Genomic DNA, 14,426 nt, shown 5'->3' on the forward strand with positions numbered 1-14,426 from the left:
CAGACCAAGGCAGAAATCCAGATATCCTCTCTACCTCCTGAATGATTCCCACCGACAACGTCACACACAAATGTGTGTTTACACAGAGTCCAACCCACACACACTTTCCACAGACATAAACCTACTTAGCAGAGGTTTAATTAACTGTCTAAACGCTGGCGGTTAACACAATGTAGCAAAACAAATGCTAGAAGAAACCTCCGAACCTCGTGCTTATGAGACACTTCCAGAGATGTTGATTGTGCATAAGCAGGTTTACTGACTAGAAAATCCAGGGATTAGACATCACAAGGTTCACTGAGTCAACTGAATCTGTGCACAGTCGCCCCATTTATTTCATTTAAGAGTTACACTGATCCTAACAGAGGCACCAATCCAACAGCCACTCACGTAAGACAACCTAACTTTAATTCTTGAAGGGTTTGTTGCTTTCCATTTAGAATAGGTTGTGTCTGCTGCTTACAGCAAATTTACCTTCTTATGGTTTCCCTGTGCATATATCTGAATCGGTGCCATCTACATTTGTTCTTTTTCTTCAAGTTTTTGCACATTTCCCCTAAACTTTGTTACTGGTTCACCTGCAATGCCAATGCCTAAAATAAGTATTTAAACCAAAAGAAAAACATTTTGTATTTTTAAAATAAACCAAACTCAATTTTTTTCCAAAGCAACAAAAAAGGAAAAATTCTGATTCTGAATCTCTGAGTCTCGAAGCAGATGTTTCCCTTCAAATACTGCAGCTGTACATTACTTGACACATCAACAGATGTTTGGGTGCTCTGCATAAGCTATGCTTTTCCACCATATATGCCTACAACAAGAGCATCAACGTGTAGGGAGTAAGATTATGACCGTCAGTTAGTCTCCAGAAAAACTTTAAACATGAGCAATTTTGATCAAAAAGCTTGTAAATTACAATTCATATTCATCAAATATGTCTGTTCTGTATTTTGTATTGTATTGTATTTTGAATGTATTACGTTTTGTTTCACATGGCTGTCCTGTCCTCATGGCCATCAGGCTTGTGCACAAAAATGGAGAAAACCCCAAGCCAGCTGTGATTTTCAATGTGGCATCTAATTCAGCCATTAAATGGCTCAGTGGGGTGTTCCCTTGCAGCCGTTCCCCTTCCCCCCACCTTGTCCCGTTTCCCTTAGGCAAGACCATGCTGGGTGCATGTCAAAGATCACATGACAATAGAGATTCCTGACCCAGCCGGGGGAATGGGAATGAACCTAATTCAACCATGTCGCAAGCTGCTGAAGCATTGCTCTTGAGACAGAGTGGCGGACTGGTGAACAGCATTCATGTGAAAATGTCACATTGCTCACAACTAACTATTTGAACATTTTTACATATTAGTATTTAAGGAATGGCAAAATAAGAGAGAAATAAAAGGAGGTGAATGACATAAGGAACCAACTCCTTTATTAAATGGGCTGCATTACTTTTAAGAGGCGGTACATGTAGAGTTACAGTCATCTTGGCATCATATAGTTCCTCAAAGACCCTACAGTGCTGATCAAATATTAATTGTCAGCCTCTCAGTTTCCTCTCCCTATCATCTGACAGCCACACAGTTCTCCAACTTAACGTTTACCAAATTAAATGTAGGACATTCATGATTCTCAAAGATAAATAATTCAAGAACATATGTGAGTTTTTTCATTGTGTGGCTCTTACAGCCCTTTAGCACCATCATAGAGGAAGAAATGCTCCACTGTCTTTTCATGCTGTTCAGCTGCTTTGGCACTGTAACGACTACAAGGATACAAGTTCTGCTGAGGTGGACACACAGGAGTGAAAGAAATAAAAGAGAGCCTCTTTTCAACTGACATGAAAACACTACAAGGACCAGACAGAGCAAGACACAAGAGGGACAAAGAGACAATGAAACTGTGTTGAGGAAACACTGCACACCTTGGCCTTGGAAAAAAAATCTAAATGGCCCAGAGCCACTTCATGTTCTGTGTTTAATCTTGGAATCACAGCAATGTGTCATCACACAGAAACGCTAATGGACCAGTTAGTGGCACATAAAAACTTTCTGTAGATCAGACAATGCCACCCAAGCCAAACAGTGAGCTAACATCACTCTCAGCATACAGCAGCAGGTATCATGCAGGTGTCCCTGACGTTTCTGTAAGGCAGGCATTAAAAAAATATAATTTATTGTGGATAAAAGAATTTTTGTCCCAGCGAGTATATGTTAATTAAGCACGGAGATCACGTGATTCACTGATTGTCTCAAAAGTCTCTGAACTAATGATTTCTGCTGTGCATGCGCCACCAAAGCACAGATACTCTCGTCTCCAGCATAATTTCTTACCTGACCACTGCGATGCCACCGGACCGGCGAGAATAAGCGCGCAGCAGACCAGGCGCTCCACTAACGAAGAACACCTGCGGAGGCAGCAACACTCACTGTAACTTCAACGCTTCGCCCAAAGCTTTACAAAAAGTTTCAATCAAAACGTAAAGCGGTACCTCATCTTCAGCTCTTCGTTCACCAGGCTTGATGGGGAAGCTACATGGACTGTTTTTGGGGGGGTGAAAGGTGCAAAAAGTGAGCTCAGCTTTCCCGGTCCAGAACACCGCTGCTGCGCGCTGCCCGAACAGCTGATGAGGACGCAGCGCTTCTGCTGGAAACAGGAGGAGGGAGAGACCTGCAGGACTCCACATCAGGGACTTCCGCCAGGTCCTAAAAGGGAACTACCGCACACTTCGACGACTGTATGCTTATGGAAATGTTAAATAACAATAAAAGTGTTTGGAGGGGATTGTCACCATTATTTTTTTTATTACTTTAATTCTCATTTCGCAGTAAAACTAAAACGCATATTTAAAATATTCCTCACATTTGATACTAAAAGGAGAGCAGACAGCACATCACAGCTGAGGTGAGGTGAGCAACTATCCCACTTTATGTGACTCTACAGAGTTTTCTGAAACAAGGTGCTTTCTACAATAAAGTCAGCACCCTTCAATATAAGAGACACCATCCCAACAATCACAAGATGCCCCTTGCAGAGGCATCAGAAGGGAGGAAGAACTCCTTTTTAACAGGAAAAGACTTCAGGAAGATCCAGGCTCAGGGAGGATCAGCCATGTATGCAGCTGTTTGGGGCTTGAAGGAAGAGAGACACCAGAGGAGCATCAGAGACGCCACAAACAATAAACAGGACAAAGAACAAACTACAGATGAGATCAGATCAAAGTTAATGACATGAATTAGCAGCATATAAACACAAAGGGAGTGAAAACAGATGAGTGGGACAAAACAGATTTAAATCAAATCCCGCATTTAAAAAGGAGCCAACAAAGAGAAGTTAATATGGCAGAAATATGATCTCTCTTTCTAGTCCCTGTAAGTGCTCTCACTGTGGCTTATGAGATGAATAGAAGGAGCTTTAAAAAGCCTGATAATGGGGAATTTTATACTCAAACAACCAACGAATGGACTACTTTTTCACCCTGAGACCGGATGTTTCTGAGCACAAACACTGTTCTTGATTACAGAAGCCAACACGAGTCTCACATGAAGCATGCACCCCCAAAGTTATGTGCTGATCAGTGGATGCATTCATATTAAAGCCTGGTAATGATTGCCAGACAGAACAGCCATGATAGTACTGCAAGACTACAAAAGTAAACCTTAGCTTCCACTGACGCTTACATTTTAACCTGCATTACTTGTGTGTCTGTTTATTTAATATCAGACCCCTTCCCAGCATTAGTAAAGCACCCCACATTGTCCCAAACAAAGATAAGATGTGCTCTACATTAATTTATTGAGTAAAGCTTGTCTCTCACACCAGTCAAATCCAAGTTGCTGTTGGTTGTCCTCCACCTGTTGGTATTAGCTGACTGTGAATGGGTGAAGAACTACAGCATGACCTGAGTAAACCTCTGATTTCCACAGGAAAACCTTCAGTCATTCATATAAGTTTGCACTGTCACTATATTCTCGAGATGTGGTGGGTTCACAAGCACAAACCTGACAACATAATGACCATTTGTAGCTTCAGAGGGCTTACCGTAATTTATCTTACACAGACATAATAAAAAGGTGAGACCTACCTGATGAAGATGGAGGTTTTGGGAGGAAAAATAAGAAGAAATTTAATTTCACTGAATTTAAGACTTAGAAATAATAATTCCTGCTTCATACTGGCTTCAAACATTGCATCAGCGGTACATTTACATTATCTGAGTTGGTCCCATATCTGTTATTGTATTATTGAGAGGCTACATTTGAAAGCATCAGACATCAACAGTACGATGTGAGCAAAACAAAACTGCAGGACAAGTGAGATGATTATGTGCAAATATACACACAAATTTACTGCTCTTACTGCACACACATGAACTCGCCTTCATATGCAGTGGTGTATAGATTGATGGATTACAAGTGGAAGTGTTGCTCATTGATTGGCTTAATTGGCTTACAAAAGAAGAACATCATACTCATCATGAGACACACTGGTATTTTTAAGAGAGAACTTTTATACCTTCTCTTACTTTTTATTTAAAAGTTTGTCATTAATTAAGCAACGTGGACGTAAAACATTCAGCACTGATTAGGACACACATGTAAAAACAGGCAGCACAGGACAATGGAAGCCAAAGCACACAGACTAAAAACAGCACGTATCCCAGGGTAGGTAAAATATTAAATAACAAACAATAACTGTATGTATGAAAACAAAATGAACACTGAAGGGTATGTCTCCTTTGATTGTGCAATATCCACCCTGTGCAATCATTGTTCTTCAGCTGTGAACAACTTTACAGTAAATAATGATACAAGCACACACTCACACATACACAAACACTGCAGGCCTTACTGTAGCCAACAATAGATTGAAAAATCGCTATGTAAGTCTTCTAACAGATTAAAAAATAATCGTAACGGAGTTATATTAAAAATCATGATAGTTGGGGACCTAGCCTTTGGATTGGCAGACTTAACATGTCACGGGTTTTACCTTGAAAGGTTTGTATGTTGTGAGCTGTGTTGAGTCATGTTGCACTTACACAAAATGACCAGCAGAGGATGAAATTGGTTTTCTTTTGAAAACCTGCAAATGCAACATTTGAACGTTGTCCATTATCATTTTATTGTGCACTGCACTGCTGGGTGTGTTGTGCTTATTATTTAAATGTGATATAACACAACACTGCACTGTCTGTGTCTCTGCTAGGTTCTTTGGTCTGAAGGAACAATAACAGCATCATTAAATATTTTGTTGCAATCTGAAAAATCCCCATAGATTTTATGAGGCTTAAGATCCAAAGCACGCTGTTTATTGATGCATGTTAATGCTGCCAATATATGCAGAGGTAGCAAGATGCACAAATGCATGTCTTTTTTTTTTTCTTTTTTTTTTTTACTAAATCATTAATTTATTGTTTCATTTTGTTTATTGTTTTGTTATTAAGTGAACGTGAAATCACAGGAAAGGCACTGGATTCAGCCCTGTAAGACCAACTATTAAAATCTGCTGCATTAGTCTGCAGACCTTCAGGCTGCTGTCTGGACATGTCCACAGCTCTGTGGGTGTCTCCTCATATTCCTGTTAAGGGAAAACAACACAAAATGATCTGTTAAATGCTGTCTTTTAGAAACACTTTACGGAAAGACGGGTGGTCCTTTTTCCACAAAACAATCATAAATAATATTACTTGCTTTTTTCAAGTTGTTTTGTTGGGGTTTTGTTTCTTTTATTAAGCCTTATACATAAAATAATAAAATGATCAAGCAGTCTGAACTATGCTTCTATCTCTATGCTACTTACACATTCAGCATCCCTCTCAGCGATTTGCCACCTTATTGTTTGGGAGGGGCTTGTGTGTTGGTGTCACCAGGAGGGGTGGAATAGGCTGCTCATATGAACCCAAGCAGTATTTTGTTGTTGAACTTCTATGTTAACCACAGCTTCTCCATAACATACATCCTATTTGAACATAAGGGAGTTCATAAGTGCACACGGCACCAGGACATCTTAGGCTGCAAGTTGATGATTGATTTTGTCAATCAACAGATCTGCAGCCGTATGTTCTGGAAACTGGGGAATGACACATCAAAAGGAGTGAGAGGTGTTCATCTGTTCTGGGCACCTCCTAGGGGGCATTCTGGGCACCCCCAAAGGTAATTATTACACCTAAAGGAAAGCATAGGTATCTTTTGGTAGCTAAAAAGATTCTATATTTTAAATCTAAACTTTAAGGAGCAGGAGACTGTCTGTTTTAGGCCACATCCAACAAGAAACTGGGTAAAAAGTCAGTTTTCTTCTGTATTCATGTTGCATACTGGTAGTTTGGTGGTGCAAAGGTTCACACTGTGACTCCACAGTGAGACGTAAAAGACCAAAAAATGCTACACAACTGGGAGCCCATCTACCTGTCATTATATTTAAAATAATGGGTAGCCAGTTTTGCACCTTTTTAAAATTACATATTTTTAACATTACATTAAGGCACAAAAAAGACATCACCAGCTGAAGACTGGTCTCTGTAAGGGACAAAGGAGTACCCTCTGTCAAAAGTAAAACCGCATTACATTAGAGGTAATCTGTCATTACCATTCCAGTAACAATTTAGTATATTTTCTGAGTCTGCAATACAGGAACTGTCCTCACCATGCACAACCTTTAAAGGATTTAAGCTAAAACACAACAAACATTAGAGCTATGTATGTAAGAAAACATTACTTCACAGTTTTATTGATGTTGGACATTTCACTATTTTTATGTTAAATTAAATCATGATGTGCAAAATATCCTTTACATTTTATAATGTATTAATTTGAACTGTTACTCAATCGTGGGCGCAAATTGTTTCATAACTAGTTTCAGAGGTCTGAGTTATATCACATTACTCCCAACAGCTGAAATCTGGGAAGGAGGGAGTGTGAGCAGTGGAGCAGCTAAACAGCTGAAGGGACACTGTAGCCCACGTTAAGGAAAGATCTCATAATCACAGAACAGCCTTACACGCTGAAAAACTCCAGCACGAATGTCATAAAATGCCTGCTTTTACCACAAGGTATAGGATCAAATACAGGCTATTGGCTACTATGGAAGAACAGACAGGTTAAATTGCACTAACAGTTGATTATCCATATAACACAAAACCTTCTCAGGAACAGCTCAAAGAAGAAAACAAAGAGCCCAAGGCTTTGACCAGATTAGCTCCAGTCTGAGCAAGCATTTGTGAGATGTGCCAGGAGAAGCCAGATCGAGGAAGGCCCCACCCTACAACCAATGTAGGTGCCAGACATTACAGGACACCCCCAGAGGTCTTGTGTCTATGGCTCAGTTAATCTCCACTATCTTAGTAGCAGGAGGCGGACCTAAGCAACATTACATGGGTGGTTTTATTATCTATTGGCTGGTTGTTGCCTTGAGTCGTTTGCATATTGCACAATAACAACAGACTAAAAGCTGAAACTTTATGAGACCAACTTAATCGTATTAACAAATAATTCGTGCCTTACAAAGTGTAATCTGAAAGGAAAAAGGTTAATATGAGGAGTTTAATGATGATAAACATTAAAACTTAAAAAGCTTGCTGTTCTCTTAATGACTTTACATTGCAAAACCTCAAGTAAGCTAAGCAGTTTGCCCTGCATTGGCCACCTTACTATCTTTAGCCCCTGCTGGCAAATGAGTGGAAGTGCCTTACTTATCTTCACTGCTGTCATCGAGGCAGCCAGTATTTTTAGGGGACAGCAGCAGCTGCAAAAGCATTTAACAGTATTCCATGAACAATGACACTTGGGGTGTCGAGGGCCTGAACAACACAGAGATTGGGGGACCGCTCTGTTGTAGTTAAACAGGAAGCTCCCGTGGATGCTTATGTTTCGTTTTCTGCCTGTTCTACTGGACAAAAGTCAAGAAAAATGTACTGCCGTAAAACTTGGGACCTTTGAGGACAGCATGTGGTAGCATGTTTCTGAATCTGAAGTCAACTTGGGACATTACTCAGCCTTCAGGAGACGGGCGGCCTCTTAACTCGGACGGAGATTGCAAATGCGGAATGTATGTTGACGGTCGTTCCTGGCGACTGAAGGGAGGTAGGTCATGTGAGGGGTACACAGCACAGCTTCACAAGGGGCAGAGGTCATTCCAATTAAATCAGACAAGTAAACACAGGGGTTAATCTCCTCTTTAAACCTCCACAGGGAATATTTAACTAATAATGCAATCTCTAAACTGTCTGCGTGAAATTTTATGCAATGTATGAAATGTAAACATCTGAAATTATTCAGCCGTTCCAAGAAAACGTGCATCTTTTTCATCAGTTTTCAGTTATTCAAGGGGTTTAAAATCATTTATTTATATTGTAGTTTTTTATTTTTGGAAAATGGTAAAGAGTATAAAACAGTATTATTCAGTTTTGCAGCAGTTAACTGTGGGCTAAGTTTACAAAATCAGTAACAACAGTATTTTATGGTAATTATGATAAAAATTATGTAAAATCTATCATTGAAAACCTTTTTTTTTTAATTTGATTTGATTTGATTTCTTGACACTGAAAAATGGATCCATAGGCACAAAGTTGCAATTACGGGTGGATAGTGATAACATTTTAGCCATGACAATGCCATGATCAATTCTCCTTTTAAGATCAAAATTTTCATTGATTTGTGGAAACAAGTAGAATATGAGTAAAAAAAAGAGCAGGCCTACACAGATGATCAGTGTCACCTTAACTGTTTAATTATCTTTGATTTTTTTTCCCTTTTTTGAGTACAGAGAAGGTTGAAAGTCACTCAAGTGTGCAAAAACTCCTGTCCAATGAACATGACTTCATGGTTTTGCAATGTGGAACTGTCAGGAAAACATGTCAGCAGTGATTAAAGAAACTGATAAACCCGAGGGAAAATATTCCTGAACAATTTGACAAACTGCAACCAGTTCTCAACTGAAACATGTTCTCCATTCCTGTCCCTAGTTTCAACACTTAAGGACGTGTCCTAAAGCACACACAGACAAGAATATATTTAAAAATAAATATATTCTATAGATTTTATATTCCAATAAATATATTAGTATTTAGTACTAAATACATTTTTATAGCAATAAAATTAAATACAATTTAAAAATTGAAGCTGTCGTGAACTATTACTAACTTTTATATAAAAACTGGTTCCTAGGATTGGCTAAGCGATACTGATTCAGGATTACGATTAAAAAAAAAAAACTGTGACATTTAAAGAAGGTATTGTCCAACAGCGCTGCCAACAAAAGGTGTGAAGGAGGCTCACCATATTTTGACAGCAAGGCCTCTTGGGTGGGGATACTGTGATTTTGGCTGGTGTTTGTGTGAGCACGCGGGTTTCTGAGCTGTCTTTGTGATACCTGACACACACTCCCTGACAGGTCTTTATTTAGGCTGTACTATATTAAGCACTTTCCCATTGAAATACAGCACCAGCTGTACTGGCTATGTGTTGTGGCTGCAATTGCAGTCGAACTAGGCTGGTCCCGCTCTCACTGTTAACATGTGATTTTCTCTCATGCAGACAGCACTAATTAAATTATCCCTAATAATCATACCATGAGTTTGTGCTGAAATGCATGCACTTAAAGTGGGAGGCGGCTGAGTGCTTTAATGTGTGTTTGAATCTATTCCAAAGGGTTCATTTCCTATGGGAAAATGGAAGAATAATTACATACCACAGACAGGTATTTAAGGCTGAGTCACCTTTATAATTTAGAAAAACAAATTTAATCTCTAGTCTTTTCATTTTTCAATGTTATACAGCATGCCTAAGCTGATTGTTTTGAAAGTAAAATTTTTTTCGTTTCTTCTTGTAGAAACCTGCAGTGTGGAAGTAGGTTGGTCTTGCACCAGTGAATAGCCACTTACTGCTCTCCTAAACTGCTTAAGTAAGAAGCAACAATGGATGTCTTTGGTGGTGCGCCACGTTTCTTAGCCTACCCGAGACCTGTAGTGGTACAAAGCGGCACTGATGCAGTGCTTAAGTGTCAGATTGGTGGTGATCCAAGGCCTGCCGTTATCTGGGAGCGAAGCAATGAAAAGATTGACCCACAAGGACGATATAGGGTCTTTGAGGATGGCAATGTTTACAATCTCATCATCTCAGCTGTCACAACTGAGGATAGTGGACAGTACATATGCAAAGCAAAAAATAGCATTGGGGAAACTTATGCAGCTGCCACACTGAAGGTGGAAGGTGAAGCGCAAGAGATGGAGCTGCGGGAGGAAAATAAGCCACTATTCCTCATCAAGCCCCTCTCCACTCGTGTCGGTCGTGGGGAAGATGCTGTCTTCTCTTGTAAGCTTTGGGGAAACCCAAAGCCAGAGGTTATCTGGGAAAAAGACGGTAGAAGACTCAATGAAATATTTGAAAGCACACATTTCAGTGTAGGCTACCAGGATGGTGGATGGTTCCAGCTCAAGATCTTTAAGACCCGTGCTCCTGATGGTGGTGTATACACATGCAAGGCAAGAAATGAATTTGGGGAAGCGCTAGCAGGAGCTGTGTTGCTTGTTGATGCAGGTCCAGGACATGAAGAAGAAGGAAATCGCAACGGCTACATAAATGGCCACTGGAAAGTCCATCAGGGAAAACAAAGGAGTGGCAGGCAACTGCCAAACCGCCTAAAAGACTACAGCATGACCAAGTCAACAAAAGTAAAAATGTTTGCTGTGACAGAGGGCAAACATGCCAAATTCCGCTGCTTTGTGACTGGTAAACCCAAACCAGAAATAATTTGGAGGAAAGATGGTAGACTCATACTGTCTGGAAGGCGTTATTTGTTATATGAGGACAGAGAAGGCTACTTCACACTTAAAGTTCTTTATTGTAAGCAAAAGGATAACGGAGTTTATGTTTGCGCTGCATCAAATACTGCTGGGCAAACCCTCAGTGCTGTACACCTTTCTGTCAAGGGTAAGTCAAGATCACTTTCAGTGCCAACTTTTATTTATGTAAAAAAGTATGTAAAAGTACAGTACTGTGTCAGTCTGGAGCCACCCTTCACTTCACCATTGCTTACAAGGAGCTAGAAGTTGTTGTAATTTTTAAAGTGACCTAGTTTTCCAGGATTTCTGAAGGTTATTCAAAGCTTTTCTCTTCTTTCTCTCATTTTAAGACCAGGCCCCTTGTACTTGGCCATTTTCACAACACATTTTTTTTTGATTGTTAAGCCACTTAACACTGACCTATGTCTCATTCAAGCAAAAAACAAAACAAACAAAAAAAAAAAGTCAGCTAACTCAAGGGATGAACCAGTCTAGCAGTACTAGTACTAGCAACATGTCACAAAAATTTACATATTTTGCTCTAATTTCTTTAATTGAATCTTTTATAAATTTTTATAAAAGTGAAAAATATCACAGTTTAACAATGTGATGAAATAGTATTTGTGTACCAATAAGGTGATTTCCAAAGAGTTATTAGCTGGAAACTTGTCATATCTTGACATAGTGTGCAGTGTGTCCTGAAAAAAATTAGGAAACTGGACAAGTGGAGGACAAAAGAATAAATAGCAGGTCTAAAAACTATCTGAAAGTCATGTCCTTAAAAACAAGACAAAATCCAGCCTCATCAGAGCCTGGATCTCAACATTATTGAAGTTGGGTCGGATCATCTTGACAAAGAACATAACATAGCAAGCAGTCATCCAAAGATATGATTGAGTATTAGGGACAAGGTAAGAAAAAAAATATCATTGCTCATTTTAATAATAAAGTCTAAATTTCAAGATTAACTCTTTTTTCAAACTACCATAGTATTTTGACTTTTTTCTCAATATGCAACTTTGAGAAAAAAGTCTGCCACGTTTGCTATACCCTCTACAAAAAGCCTTGTTTAGATGAGTTAGTGAAACAAACTGATCAGCTGTCTTGTGATACAACACCTATAACATACACTGACACACACTCTTATGTGCACTTATTGCACAAGGGTGTAACCACTGATAACCTTGCATCTGTCCACTGCCAGCCATTTAATTTTGTGCAAATCCACTCTTTCAAGCTTGAGTGTTTTTCTGTCTGTAAAGATGCAACTTTCTGCAATATCTTCCTTATACTTATCACCACACTGTGTTTATGTGCTAAAAGAGAAATCATATCCTGGCTTTGTACTAAAACAGATTCTGATATACAGTTTCACGAACCTTAAGGGTTAGTGGGTATACTAAGGGTATAGTAACCATGGCAGCTTGTCTTGAAACAACAACGGTAATCTCTACATTTAAACTTTTTCCTCGAAATTGACTTTTTTCATGAAATAGAATTATGATGTTAATCCCAAAATTTCAACTTTATGAATTTTTTTTTTCTTAACAAGTACCTAATACTCCTTTGTAACAAGATGAGTTTTGAATGTTCTTCAAAATCCCTGGAGAACTATTCCTGAAAACTAGAGAGCTGTGCAAGAGTTCATGCAATCTTGAAGGTTGGACTTTCTTAAAGAATATAGGTGATCATATCAAATACTGACTTTCAAGCTTTTCACACTGTTCTGTTGTCTTGTATACTGCATTTCCATGTATGTTTGCACATGTGTCAATAAATCAGTAAACCTATTTTTGTAACAAAATATAAAGAATTGAGGGGTGGCTTAAGACAATATTGTGTATCTCAGCCACAGCCTGTGGTGCCTTTTTTACTGAGTAATGGAGGAGTAGAGAGTGGGGTGTTCTTGGATCAAATTTCTATCCATTTGATGCTAGGATGATGTCAGTGAGATAAAGAGGTACTTTGAGACCATATACTGGGGTAGGGCCAAAAAGGCATGGCAAAAGTATTTATATATATATAGGGAGAGAGAGATAGATATTGCCCCTGCAAATAATCAGCAATCAGATCATCCCTGGTACACTGGCAGTTGAAGGAAATGTATTAATGATCTGAAACTGGACCCAAGTGATACCTAAACAGGCAATGTTCATTAGCTTGAGGAAGAGTTACGCAGCGGTAGGATGTCTGCAAAGTTACTTAGCCTGTGAAGGGTCCAGGACTCGGTGTCCATGTGATTGAAATCTTCGGGAAGAGGATCTTATTTCTCACATGGCCCAAAGAAGTCCAACCTCAAGTATTGTACTGTATCAGCTGGAGAGAAAAAATAGAACTGAGATAGAGTTAATGGTTAGTGGCGGCTAAGAAGAAATTTTAAATGGAAGATGGTTTGTATAGCTGCGTGTGTAACTGGCCTTGTTAAAACATTAGTAAGATAAGGTAATGATGAGCTTTGCACACACACGCCACTAAATACAGTCCACATTCTTTTGTTTACAACTGTCTGGTACTGTCTGATGGTGTCAGTTACAAACACTTTATTCTCTATCTAACACCCCAGTGTGTTAATGACCTTCCCATTCCTCAGCTAAATAAGCCACTTGTCTCATGATTTTGCTCATCTTGTTTGCTTATCTGGAATTTACTGCCAAATATATTCCAATTTACAGTGTTTACTACAAGGGCACATGTAGTCTGAGCTTTTGCTAGATCACCTCGCTTCAAGAATTTATATTGAATTACTAAATTCATTGGATAGATCAAATAAAATTTGAATATTTTACATTTAGCACTATGAGAGATATCATATTGGCTCAAACTGTTGCTCTTCTTCTTCTTTGGTCCCAGAGCCGCCTGTGCGGTTCAAGCAGCCTCTCATTGATCTTGAAGTGTGGGAGCGGGATTTGGCTGTTCTCGAGTGTGAAGTTCCAGAGGACTCAGTTCCCATCACATGGTATCTGGAGGATAGACGACTGCAACCAGGGGCCAAATATGGAATGGAGGAGTGGGGAACGAAACGACGACTGACAATTCGTGACATCGGAGTTGATGATGATGGGATTTACCTCTGCGAGATGCCTGATGGGGGCAGAAGCATTGCAGAGGTAGCTGTAAAAGGTAAATTAGAGCTACTTTATATCGGATCCTATTTCAAAAATAACACAATGCAAAAATGTGCAACGATTTCATATGCAGACTAAGCAATATAATTACTATTTCTTTAGGTGGTGAAGGTGGTGTGTTTGTCAGTTTTTTCTGGTTTAAAGTATTTGCAGAAAACACATTATCTCAGATTTGTTTGTAGGACTGCCTTAGGGTTTGTTGTTCCTGCAGTGAAAACATTGACTCTCAGTACAAATCCTGTGAAATTAAAAAATAAAGTGCTCATTATTCTCAGCAAGAAGAAAGAAAAGCCCTCAGAGAACATTGTTTTTCCTCGGCTGTGCACATGACACCTCCAGTTGAAACACAGACTAGCTTGTCAGAGTCTCTAAAGGAGATCTCAAAATAAAAAAAAAACACCTATGTGACTTGCAATATCAAGACTCTTTAGCATGTAAAAAAGTAAAAACCTGTCCTGGCTAAACTACAAAGGACAGATCTTCACAAAAATGAATGCATAGGTGTTAAACATTAGTTTTGTAACC

At 39.2% G+C, this 14,426-nt stretch overlaps 2 protein-coding genes across 15 annotated transcripts in view; one reads left to right on the forward strand and one right to left on the reverse strand.

Moving 5' to 3' along the window:
- col18a1a (collagen type XVIII alpha 1 chain a) overlaps nt 1-2,686 on the reverse strand; it is a 76,287-nt gene extending 73,601 nt beyond the window's left edge. The window contains exons 1-2 of one of the 2 annotated variants that reach the window (XM_076875308.1): nt 2,488-2,686; nt 2,330-2,403 (exon numbers count right to left, since the gene is read on the reverse strand). In XM_076875308.1, the coding sequence (XP_076731423.1) occupies nt 2,330-2,403; nt 2,488-2,492 (79 nt within the window). In that variant the 5' untranslated portion in view covers nt 2,493-2,686. The remainder of the gene's footprint in view (nt 1-2,329; nt 2,404-2,487) is intronic. The other variant, XM_014407656.3, reaches the window with a different exon arrangement.
- A 5,050-nt stretch (nt 2,687-7,736) lies between these two features.
- The window catches only part of obsl1b (obscurin like cytoskeletal adaptor 1b), a 37,846-nt gene continuing 31,156 nt past the window's right edge, over nt 7,737-14,426 (forward strand). For 12 of the 13 annotated variants that reach the window (XM_004559174.5, XM_004559178.5, XM_004559177.5 and 9 more), the window contains exons 1-3: nt 7,737-8,077; nt 9,825-10,924; nt 13,627-13,896. In XM_004559174.5, the coding sequence (XP_004559231.3) occupies nt 9,910-10,924; nt 13,627-13,896 (1,285 nt within the window). In that variant the 5' untranslated portion in view covers nt 7,737-8,077; nt 9,825-9,909. Of the gene's footprint in view, nt 8,078-9,643; nt 9,693-9,824; nt 10,925-13,626; nt 13,897-14,426 lie in introns of all 13 variants that reach the window. The other variant, XM_023152353.3, reaches the window with a different exon arrangement.

The sequence above is a fragment of the Maylandia zebra genome, linkage group LG16 (assembly GCF_041146795.1).
Source record: "Maylandia zebra isolate NMK-2024a linkage group LG16, Mzebra_GT3a, whole genome shotgun sequence".
Taxonomy (NCBI): Eukaryota; Metazoa; Chordata; class Actinopteri; order Cichliformes; family Cichlidae; genus Maylandia; species Maylandia zebra.